The sequence below is a fragment of the Pongo pygmaeus genome, chromosome X (genome assembly GCF_028885625.2).
Source record: "Pongo pygmaeus isolate AG05252 chromosome X, NHGRI_mPonPyg2-v2.0_pri, whole genome shotgun sequence".
Taxonomy (NCBI): Eukaryota; Metazoa; Chordata; class Mammalia; order Primates; family Hominidae; genus Pongo; species Pongo pygmaeus.
Window position 1 is genome coordinate 17,226,367 of NC_072396.2, and position 12,576 is coordinate 17,238,942.

The 12,576-nt window shown below is 45.7% G+C and overlaps 1 protein-coding gene across 1 annotated transcript in view; it reads left to right on the plus strand.

Annotated features, from left to right (window-relative positions):
- SYAP1 (synapse associated protein 1) overlaps window positions 1-12,576 on the plus strand; it is a 41,380-nt gene that overhangs the window by 20,645 nt on the left and 8,159 nt on the right. Inside the window, exons 4-5 of the mRNA XM_054471500.2 lie at window positions 1,539-1,612; window positions 3,550-3,689. Coding sequence (XP_054327475.1) covers window positions 1,539-1,612; window positions 3,550-3,689 — 214 coding nt within the window. The remainder of the gene's footprint in view (window positions 1-1,538; window positions 1,613-3,549; window positions 3,690-12,576) is intronic.

A 12,576-nucleotide genomic window follows, 5' to 3' on the forward strand; every position in this document is an offset into this window, starting at 1 on the left:
CTGGCACGGCACTTACAGTGCTGGATTCTAATCACCTCTATCTTGTGAGCCCCAGAAAAACGTGGGCTAGATCTTGGCATTCCCAGCATTTAGCTTCTAACGGCTCATTGAGGATTTGATTCCAGCCCTATTGTTTACTGCCTCCAACTTGTCCATTTCTTTCTTTTTTTTTATTTTAGCTCCTGAAAACCCTCTTTTTATTCCTAATCACCTGCCTTACAACATCACCTTTTATCATGAATCAAGTACAGTAACTTTCTTTTTTTTTTACTCCAGAAATATACTTACCCATTTTTCTTTCATTTTTTTAAGTAACTTTCTAAAAATTTTTCTATTTGGAAAAAATTTCAATTTACAGAAAAGTTGCAAGAATAAAAATAGTACAGAGAACACCCATATACCAGTACCTAAATTGCTCTAGTTTTATTCTGTTTGCCTTATTCACGCCCTCTCTCCAGCTCTTGCTGTCTGTGTGTGTGCCCTTTTTTCCTTGTGTGTACACAAATGTTCAGTACACATTTCCTAAGAATTAGGGATATTCTCTTTCATAATCATAGTATAGTTAACGGCATTAGGAAATTTCACCTTGATGCAATACTTTACTGTTCATCAGTTAATTTTGTTAGTTGACCCAGTGATATCCTTTATAACATTTGTCCCCCTCAGTATAGGATCCAGTTGAGGATAAGGTATTGTATTCTTTGTCATGTCTCTTAGCCTTCTTTAATCAGGAACATTCCAACATCCTTTCTTTGTCTTTTATGATATTAATGTTTTTGAAGAATACTTCTCTTCCTTTTTTTAAATAGATTCTTCCTCATTCAGGCTTTATCTGATATTTCCTCATAACTAGACTCAGATTGTCCATTTTTAGCCAGAATACTACATAGGTGATGATGTCCTCCTCAAGATACCACATCTGGAGGGCCATGATGTTCATCTCTCCCACATTGTTGATTTTGATCACCTGATTAAGGTGTTGTCCGGTTTCTCCACTGTATCATTTAAGTAGAGTTTTTTGGTTTTTGTTTTTTTTCTGAGACAGGGTCTCAACTCTGTCACCCAGGCTGAAATGCAATGGCGGAATCACAGCTCACTACAGCCTCGACTCCTGGGTTCAGGTGATCCTCCCACCTCAGCCTCCCAAGTAGCTGGGACTACAGGCATGCACCACAACGTCTGGCTAACTTTTGTATTTTTTTTAGAGAGAGGGTTTCGTCATGTTGCCCAAGCTGGTCTGCAACTCCTGGGCTCAAGCAATCCACCCACCTCAGCCTCCCAAAGTGCTGGGATTACAGGTGTGAGCCACCATGCCTGGCCTCAAGTAGAGTTTTTTTTTTTTACCAAATGCATATGTGCATACAATTCATAATAATAAGTCTGGTTATTAGGGTTCATGTTCATATTTGGAACTTATTGGTAAATTGCTACTTTTAGTGGTCATGCAGAAACTTTCATGCTTTGAAACCATAGACTGCAGTGTAACCATCATGACCTATTTTTTTCTCTTTTCTTCTTTGCCGTTAAAAACTGTATAGAAGCAGCTGTGCCCCCATGGGTTGACACTAACGATGAAGAAACAATTCAACAACAAATTTTGGCCTTATCAGCTGTAAGTATCTTGTGGTACCCCAGATGGAACATACTTCCTTCCTGTCATGATATATCTCTGTTGATATGACTTTAGTAGAATTTATTTTTCTATACAGTTTTTAAAATATTTTGAGATGTTAGGAATGTACACATTAACACATGATGTGTACATTAACAAAATGTACACATAAATTTTTTTTTTTTTTTTTTTTTTTTTTTTTTTTTTTTTTTTTGAGATGGAGTCTTGCTCTGTCACCCCGGCTGGAGTGTAGTGGTGCAATCTTGGCTCACTGCAACCTCCACCACCCGGGTTCAAATGATTCTCCTGCCTCAGCCTCCTGAGTAGCTGGGACTACAGGCATGCACCACCATGCCCAGTTAATTTTTGTGTGTGTTTTGTTTTTGTTTTTGTTTTTTTTTGAGACAAAGTCTCGCTCTGTCACCCAGCCTGGAGCGCAGTGGCACGATCTCGGCTCACTGCAACCTTCTCCTCCCAGGTTCAAGCGATTCTCTTGCCTCACCCTCCCAAGTAGCTGGTATTATAGGTGCCCGCCACCACGCCCTGCTAATTTTTGTATTTTGAGTAGAGACGGGGTTTCACCATGTTGGCCAGACTGGTCTCGAACTCCTGATCTCATGATCCACCCTCACCTCAGCCTCCCAAAGTGCTGGGATTATAGGCGTGAGCTACCACACTCAGCCTGATTTTTGTGTTTTCAGTAGAGACAGGGTTTCACCATGTTGGCCAGGCTGGTCTCGAGCTCCTGACCTCAAGCAGTCCATCTGCCTTGGCCTCCCAAAGTGCTGGGATTACAGGTGTGAGCCACCATGCCCTGCCAAAATTTTTAATTTAATTTTTTTTGTTTTGTTTTGTTTTTGTTTTAAGAGACACAGTCTCAATTGGTCATCCAGGATAGAGTACAGTGGCATAATTATGGCTCACTGCAGCCTTGAACTGGGCTCAAGTGATCCTCCGGCCTTAGCCTTCCAAGTATCTGGGACGATAGGCGTAAGCCACCATGCCCAGCTAATTTTTAAAATTTTTTGTAGAGATGGGTTCTCACTATGTTTCCCAGGCTGGTCTTGAACTCCTGGCCTCAAGTGATCCTCTTGCCCAACTTCCCAAAGTGCTGGATTATAGCCATGACCGACTACACTCTGCCCGCTTCTATTTTTTTTTTTTTTTTTTTTTTTTTTTTTGAGAGTCTCACTGCACTCCTGCTGGTCAACACAGCAAGACTGTCTCAAAATAAAGAAAGAATATAATACTTCTCCAGTCTATGATAAATTGTTATGTAGTAGGCCAGGTGCAGTGGCTCACACCTGTAATCCCAGCACTTTGGGAGGCCGAGGTGGGTGGATCACTTGAGGTCAGGAGTTCGAGACCAGCCTGGCCAGCATGGCGAAACCCCATCTCTAGTAAAAATACAAAAATTATCCAGGCGTGCTAGCACACATCTGTAATCCCAGCTACTCGGGAGGCTGAGGCAGGAGAATTGCTTGAACCCAGGGGGCAGAGGTTGCAGTGAGCTGAGATTGCACCACTGCACTATAGCCTGGGCGACAGAGCAAGACTCCATCTCAAAACAAAAATAAAATTAAAAAAAAAAAGAGTGGGCGCATTGGCTCACCCCTGTAATCCCAGCACTTTGGGAAGCCGAGGCAGGTGGATCACGAGGTCAGGAGTTTGAGACCAGCCTGGCCAAGATGGTGAAACCCCATCTCTACTAAAAATACAAAAATTAGCCAGGCGCAGTGGTAGATGCCTATAATCCCAGCTACTCGGGAAGCTGAGGCAGGAGAATTGCTTGAACCCAGGAGGTGGAGGTTGCAGTGAGCCGAGATTGCGCCACTGCACTCTAGCCTGGGCGACAGCCCGTCTCAAAAAAAAAAAAATTGTTATATATTAATCACATTTTGTGGAATACCCTGTGTTTTTTTCTGTTTTTATCAAAGGACAAGAGGAATTTCCTTCGTGACCCTCCGGCCGGCGTGCAATTTAATTTCGACTTTGATCAGATGTACCCCGTGGCCCTGGTCATGCTCCAGGAGGATGAACTGCTAAGCAAGATGAGATTTGCCCTCGTTCCTAAACTGTAAGCAGAGTATTCTCCAGCGTTTCCTCGTGGCCTCCATTATGTGCTCAGTATCAGCACATAATGATGGAAGGGGCCAAAAGGGTCTCTATTTGTTCATAAAAGCAGGCTCCACAGCCCTTTGGCAGCTCCCCTGGTCAGGGCACCCTGGAATCAAAACCAAGGTCTGACTTGGCAGGAAATACAGGGTAGAGATGAAATGTGCTTTTCTATCCCAGTTACAAGGTAGAACACATTTCCCTACAGAAACCACAAACATGCTGCATCACCCTGAATCACATTCTGGTCTCTGAGGCTCATCGGGATCTTTTTTCCAAGCTGACTGCGTTTTCCATTCAGGCTCTGCCCTCCAGTGGCAGTGTTCCTGTTCTCTTTGCTAAGGCTTTTCCTCCAACAGCTCCTCTGGGCTCCACAAATCTCAGCTTGTCCTGTAGGCTCCAGCGCATGCATGATGCATTCTGGAAGCCTGCCTTGGTGGTGCGGCCAGCAGTGGCCACCTTCCCCGCTGCTGCCTCCCTTGGGTGTTCTGTCTCAAGCTCTTCCGTGCCTTCTCCAGTCCAGTCCCTTGTATTGAAGCTGTCGCATGTTTGGAGTCAGCGTTCCTTCTTATTCTGTCAGTGTTCCCTTTCTCTTAACCTTGTCATATGGGTGCAGTATCTTACTGTTCCCTGAGTATATTAGTTACAGTTCTCTCAAAAGACTCCTTTTTCAGCTGGGTGCAGTGGCCAATGCCTGTAATCTCAACACTTTGGGAGGCTGAGGTGGGAGGATCACGTGAGGCTGAGTTCGAGACCAGCCTGGGCAACATAGCAAGACCACCATCTTTACAAAGAAACCGAGAATTAGCTGGGCGTGGTGGTGTGCACCTTTAGTCCCAGCTACTCAGGAAGCTGAGGTGGGAGGATCACGTGAGGCCGAGTTCGAGACCAGCCTGGGCAACATAGCAAGACCACCATCTTTACAAAGAAATCAAGAATTAGCCGGGCGTAGTGGTGTGCACCTTTAGTCCTAGCTACTCAGGAAGCTGAGGCGGGAGGATCACCTGAGCCTGGGAGGTCGACACTGCAATGAGCCATGATCACGCCACTGGCATTCCAGCCTGGGCAACAGAGTGAGACCCTGTCTCAAATAAAAGACAGACTCCTTTTTTTATGCTGTTCCCTCCCTCGGGACTCTTGTGTTTGTTTGGGGATCTGTCGTTTATGTGGCAGGCTCTCCTTACCTGTCCCTTCGCATTAGCAGTGCCATACTGAAAGGGTACATGGCCACTGAATGTGGGGACAAGCCTTTTGGCCTGGAGAGGCTCAGTAGCTGTGGGAAGGTAGCTTGCCCGCAGAGGACTCCTTGGCCTCCTGCCTGGCTGCAGGCAAGACAATGGGAAGAGCCAGTTGATAGGCAGACTATCCCTTGACCCCTGTGGCTTGACCTTGATGTCACACCCCCAGTCTCAACTGTGCCACTGGTCCCTGAGTGTGGAGCAGCTTGGCTCCCCTCCCCACATGGGCAGAGCAGGGCAGGGCAAGATGGGAGGCCCAGGGGCTCTCTGGGCTTCCACCCTTGCTGCAGACAACTCAGTACAGTTTTCTCTGGTCAACAAAGTAGACTGCTGTTTGCCTAGGCCGGGTGCGGTTGCTCATGCCTGTAATTCCAGGACTTTGGAAGGCCAAGGCAGGCAGATTGTCTGAGCTCAGGAGTTCGAGACCAGCCTGGGCAAATAGTGAAACCCTGTTTCTACTTAAAAAAAAAAATACAAAAAAATAGCCTGGTGTGGTTGCACATGCCTGTAATCTCAGCTACTCGGGAGGCTGAGGCAGGAGAATTGCTTGAACCCGGCAGACGGAGGTTGCGGTGTGCCGAGATCGTGCCATTTGCACTCCAACCTGGGCGACAGAGTAAGACTCTGTCTCCAAAAAAAAAAAAAAAAAAAAAAAGATTACTGTCTGCCCTTGACATTTCCACTTGACAGCTTTCCACTTGACTGCCCTTGACAGCTTCCACTGTCCTCTCCTCTCTCATTCTCTTTGTCCTTGTGTTTTTACATATGTAATTCCTTTTCTGTTACTTTCCTGGCATCTTCAGAGGGAGCACAGATGAACACATGTTTGTTTTGCTATGCTTACCCAGCCACAGAGCGGTTTTAACAAATATTTGCTAGCCTTTTGGTTCACACAGCAGCACAGGTTTTCTGTCTGTGAAAACACCACTCTGGAAGTGTTCTTCCAGACTCAGAATAAAAGTTATATGGAATCTTTTTTTCTTTGTAGTGAAACTCTTCCCTCCATAATTATTAACATATTAGTGGTAAATTTCTAGAGCCCTCCCCAACCCTCCCATAAGAAAAGTATGTTTTATGGCAAAAAAAAAAAAAAAAAATCTCATTACAAATTTCATCTTTAGACTTTGTCTTTTTTCTTTCTTTCTTTCTTTTTTTTTTTTTTTTTTTTTTTTTTTTTTGAGATGGAATCTCACTCTGTCGCCCAGGCTGGAGTGCAATTACGTGATCTCGGCTTACTGCAACCTCCGCCTCCTGGGTTCAAGTGATTCTGCTGCCTCAGCTTCCTGAGTAGCTGGGATTACAGGCGCCCGCCACCACACCCGGCTAATTTTGTATTTTTAGTAGAGACGGAGTTTCACCAGATTGGCCAGGCTGGTCTCGAACTCCTGACCTCAGGTGATCCACCCACCTCGGCCTCCCAAAGTGCTGGGATTACAGGCATGAGCCACCGCGCCCAGCTAGACTTTGTCTAAAATAGCTGTGGTTAAGGATATTTTTAGTTAAGGTGTTTTGTTTTGGAGACGGAGTTTCACTCTTGTCACCCAGGCTGGAGTGCAATGGCTTGATCTCGGCTCATCGTAACCACCTCCCCACCTCCCAGGTTCAAGCGATTCTCCTGCCTCAGCCTCCCGAGTAGCTGGGATTACAGACGCATGCCACCACGCCTGGCTATTTTTTGTATTTTTAGTAGAGACAGGGTTTCGCCATGTTGGCCAGGCTGGTCTTGAACTCCTGACCTCAGGTGATCTGCCCTCCTTGGCCTCCCAAAGTGCTGAGATTACAGGCCACCGCACCCAGCCTAGTTAAGGATATTTTTAAAATGTACCATCTAATCTGTTTTTTACTACATATGTTCACAAAATCATAGGAATTGACTTTTTTATTTTAAAAATTATTTTTTAGAGACAGGATCTCTGGAATGCAGTGGCACAATAGCTTGCTGTAGCCTTGACCTCCTGGACTCAAGTGATTTTCCTGTCTCGGCTTCCCAAGTAGCTCAGAGGCCTGTGCCGCTACGCCTGCCTAATACTGTTTTTAACTTTTTTAGAGATAGGGTCTTGCTATGTTGCCCAGGCTGGTTTTGAACTCCTGGCCTGAAGCAGTCTTCCTGCCTCAGCCTCTCAAGTTGCTGAGGTTATAGACGAGAGCCACCCACGCTCCTGGTAGAATTGAATTTTGAAGAGTTTGTATATATAATTTGTATGCGTATGTGCTTGTGTGTGTGTGTGTTTCAAGCTCTTCCCTCAGAATTTGAGGCTGTACCTGTTCTGAGTAACTGACTCTGAGGGAAGGGTACCCAAGCTCCGGGGTGCAGGTGCCCTTTACACTTGCAGCCTCCATCAACTTGAAGACCTTTTGAATCACCCTGAGCCACATGCTTGGCTCCTGCTGTGGCTCTCAAGACCAGCAAGAGGCCCTGAGTGGCTGGAGCCTGAGGCCTGTGGCCTGGGGTGCTCATAGCAGGCATGTAGCTGTCCACAGTTTTGGTTCTTTACAATTGTGGACCGCCCCCTCTCACTGTTGACAGTAATTTTAGATTTTTTGAAACCGTCTGAGAATTGGTATTTGGCAATTAGTGTTTCTAATTTGTCACAGGGCAACCTGCCAATCAAATATTTCAATATGACTCCAGTTTCCTTCTACTAATTTTGTTGAGGATTACTTAGAAATTATAGTTTTTATTTATAAGTCCTTATCTGTTAGAAATGCTTGCTGAAGCGGAGCGCGATGGCTCACACCTGTAATCCCATCACTTTTGGAGGCCGAGGCGGGCGGATCACCTGAGGTCAGGAGTTCGAGACCAGCCTGGCCAACCTGGTGAAACCCCGTGTCTACTAAAAATACAAAAATTAGCCGGGCGTGGTGGCGTGTGCTTGTAATCCCAGCTACTCGGGAGGCTGAGGCAGAATCACTTGAACACAGGAGGCGGAGGTTACAGTGAGCCGAGATTGTGCCACTGCACTCCAGCCTGGGTGACAGAGGGAGACTCCATCTCAAAAAAAAAGTGATTTCAAAGATATTTAGGCAGCCCACTACCTCATGGGAAGGCTCATTTCACTTTTGTTTGGCTCGAGTGTTATGGCTTGAGACCCTGGAACTTATCAGGACAAACAGGCCCAGTTCTTAGTTCCCCCAAATGTCTTAGTCTCTATAATCCCTCACCATCCAGGTGTTTTGCCTGTAAATACCCTTTGGTTTGTCAATGTCATCGTTGAAGTGAGTCCTCAGTAGTGAATATAATGCGTTGTCTTAATTGCAGAAAGCACACCATAGCATATCTTGTATGTTTTTGATGCAGCCTAAGATTTCATGAGCTCTTTTAGCAGCTGTAGCATACTGTGGTTTGCTCAGCTAAACTCGTGGTCAACTATAATCCCTTATGAATTGCTATGAAGCCCAATATCCCTCTTGCTGAACTACTTCCAAGAAATGTTACAACAGTTGTGTGGCCACATGAGTTTGGGAAATGCTGCTTGGCATGTAGTAAGAACTTAACAAGTGAGAGGTTATTATTCCTGTGACCATCTATGATGGCAGACAACTTGTCTTATTCCCCCGGCACCCAGCATAGTGCCTGATGCACATGGCACCATAATTCCACTGGTAAATGTTGGTGGCATTAATAAAAGTGGGGCTGTGTCTGGCAGCAAATTCCATCTTGTTACCTGTACTCGCTTGTATAGGTAATCGTGCATTTTGCCTCTATCACTTACATGCTAGCTTCCAGGCCTAGCTTCTCCATTCACAGGTGTGACAACTGTGCATTCTGATGCCTCATGTAAGATAAGCTCTGTCCAGATTCACAAGCCTGAGTCTCATTGTTCTCTGCTAGTTCTCACTGATTTTTTTTTTTTTTTGAGACAGAGTCTCACTCTGTCACCCAGGCTGGAGTGCGATGGCGCCATCTTGACTCACTGCAACATCTGCCTCCCCAGTTCAAGCGATTCTCCTGCATTAGCCTCCCAAGTAGCTGCGATTACAGGTGTGCACCACCATGCCCGGCTAATTTTGTATTTTTAGTAGAGACGGGGTTTCACCATGTTGCCCAGGCTGGTCTCGAACTCCTGACCTCAGGTAATCCGCCCGCCTTAGCCTCCCAAAGTGCTGGGATTACAGGCATGAGCCACCGCACCTAGCACTCACTGATCGTATTCTGTTCTTTCAAAGTCTTTTTCTGTCAGGCTTTCTTCTCAATTTTCCCCCCATTCTAAGAACCTTGCATCCCTTCTAAAAAACAGGGGATAGACTGGGCGTGGTGGCTCACGCCTGTAATCCCAGCACTTTGGGAGGCCGAGGCGGGCAGATCACGAGGTCAGGAGATCTAGACCATCCTGGCTAACACAGTGAAACCCCGTCTCTACTAAAAATACAAAATTAGCCGGGCATGGTAGCACGTGCCTGTAGTCCCAGCTACTCAGGAGGCTGAGGCAGGAGAATTGCTTGAACCCAGGAGATGGAGTTTGCAGTGAGCCAAGATCAAGGTCATGCCACTGCACTCCAGCCTGGGTGACAGAGCGAGACTCTGTCTCAAAAAAAAAAAAAGGGGGGGGGGCGGGGGGGATAAAGAGGCATTCTCCCACCCTTTGTCATTTCTACTTGCCAAAAAAAAAAACAACAACAATAAAAATTAGAACATAAAATGAGCCACTCTTCCAGGCAAAAACAAACAAAAATACAATTTCACACACCCTGCAGGTCACCAAAGCCATTCCTTGGGTGTGTACATGTTTGTGTGCATGTGTATGTGTTTTTTTAATGTTTTTTTCTTTTCTTTTTTTTTTTTTTTTTTGATACGGAGTTTTGCTATTGTCGCCCAGGCTGGAGTGCAATGGCACAATCTTGGCTCACTGCAACCTCTGCCTCCTGGGTTCAAGCGATTCTCCTGCCTCAGTCTCCTGCGTAGCTGGGACTACAAGCATGCGCTATACCCAGCTAATTTTTGTATTTTTCATAGAGACGGGGTTTCACCATGTTGGCCAGGCTGGTCTTGAACTCCTGACCTCAGGTGATCTGCCCACCTTGGCTTCCCAAAGTGCTGGGATTACAGGCATGAGCCACTGCACCCGGCCTTTTTTTTTTTTTGAGACAAAGTCTTACTGTCGCCCAGGCTTAGTGCAGTGGTGCGATCTTGCCTCACCGCACCTTCCACCTGCTGGGTTCAAGCAATTCTCCTGCCTCAGCCTCTCAAGTAGCTGGGACTACTGGCACATGCCACCACATCGGCTAATTTTTGTATTTTTTGCAGAGATGCAATTTCACCATATTGCCCAGGCTGGTCTCAAACTCCTGACCTTGCATTCCTCCTGCCTTGGCCTCCCAAAGCACTGGGATTACAGACGTAGGCCACCATGCCTGGCCCGTTTTGCTTTTATTTAGTTTTGTTTTTTGTATTCAACCCTCAAGATTTTTATGTAATTTCTCTGAAGCGAGCACAGTTATCAATGGATTATTATTATTATTATTATTATTTTGAAACACAAACTTACGGAAAAATTGGAGGTACAACATAAAGAACTTTTCTCCAAATCACTTGAAACCTAATGTTGCATCACTCCCAAATGCTGTAGTGTTTTACAGACATTCTCCTACATGACCGCAGTGCGCCCATCCAAATCAGGAAATGATCATTTATACATTATTACCATCTCACTCTCAGACCCTATTGAGGTTTTTCCATCCATCCCAATAATGTCCTTTTTAGCAAAAGAGCCCAGTTCACACTCACAGGTTACATTTGGTTTTCATGTCTCATCAGTCTCCTTCTGTCTGTTGCATGCTGTCTGGTGGCACATGCAGCCATTTGTCCCATTACTGTTCATACTTGGGTCATTTGATGCAGGTGGTGTTTGCCAGGTTTCTTGACTGTAAAGTTACTCTTTTCCTCTTTGAATGTAATTAGTATTTTGCTGGGATGTGCTTTGATACTGTGGATATTCTATTCATCAGACTTTCCATGTATTTATATTTGTACAGACTCATGCAGTGGTCTGTAATTTTGATGCTCAAATTGTCACCAATTTGAGGCCAGGCATGGTGGCTTACACCTGTAATCCCAGCACTTTGGGAGGCCTAGTTGGGAGGATCACTTGAGCCCAGGAGTTCAAGACTAACCTGGGCAACATGGTGAAACCTCATCTCTAAAAAAAATTAGCCAGGCATAGCCGGACGTGGTGGTGGGCGCCTGTGATCCCAGCTACTCAGGAGGCTGAGGCAGGAGAATTGCTTGAACCTGGGAGGCGGAAATTGCAGTGAGCCAAGATCACGCCACTGCACTCCAGCCTGGGTGACAGAGTGAGACTCCATCTCAAAAAAAAAAACAAAACAAAAAAATTAGCAAGGCATGGTGGCATGTGCCTGTAGTCTCAGCTACCTGGGAGGCTGAGGCAGAAGCATCACCTGGGCTGGTGAGATCAAGGCTACAGTGAGCCATGTTCACGCCACTGCACTCCAGCCTGGATGACAGAGTGAGACCCTGTCTCAAAAATAATAATAATAATAATTACCAATTTGGCCAGTGGGAGACTATTCAAGCTGACTTGTGTCTTTCTAACTTGTCCCCATCATTTCTTCACACGTTTCCTTGCTTTCTGGCACAAGATAGTGTTCTTCCTCTGCTCTAACCCTGGAATCAGCCATTTCCCCACGGAGCTCTGGATCCTTTTAGTGGAAAGTCTAAATCTTGGTATTTAGAAAGCAAGATCTGGATGCTAGGTGTGCTCATTGCCATTGGGGTGCCATTGCTCTGCATGCTGTCAGTGGACACAGCCAGGGAATGTGTGTGTGCTCATTTCTGTGTGGAATGAAAACCATGTGTTCACAGTGCTACCTCATGACGGGGGTCATTTTCATTGTTTCCCTTTTCATGTTTGTAACTCTCCTCTCTGATGGTGAGAAACCTGATTTCTACTATCTTTAATATTTTTACTTATTCCCCATGCATGTGGCTGATCTGTCATTTTTGCTGCCACTCACTCCTCTGCTCAAACACCCTTCTCTCCCTGCTTGGTTCTCACTCTCCATTCCAGGCCACCCCCCTGTGTGGACACTTACCCACTTGGGCACCAACACATCACACCAGGTGATTCTAATAGGTAGCCAGGTTTGAGAACCACCAAGAGTTTTCAGGTTGAACTGCACTTCAGTCTTTTTATCAAGCATTTCCCACCCCATTGCTAACTCTTACTGGTTACTAGTTATTAGCAAGCTGCCAAACATTCTCTTTCATAAGGAACAACAGCCACAATGCTTGCTTCTCACTGCTAGAAGGCATTTAATCCTCTTGAGAAACAGCAAGTGATTGGTGGAGTCCTGGCTCTGCTTCTGGTTTCCCAGGTTGATTATGCTAGTTTCACAACAATGCCATGTTTTCTTCTACTGAGAGCAGTATTGGTATCATTAAGATACCAAGAAATGCTGAGGTTTCATTGGTATTCTGTAACTTGTATTTTGCTGCTACCGGGAAGATAGCTGTTAGGTTTATCCTGTTGTTAGCTTTCAGTTCTAAAGTGAATACGGGCTGGGTGCGGTGGCTCACGCCTGTAATCCCAGCACTTTGGGAGGCCGAGGCGGGCAGATCATGAGGTCAGGAGTTTGAGACCAGCCAGGCCAACA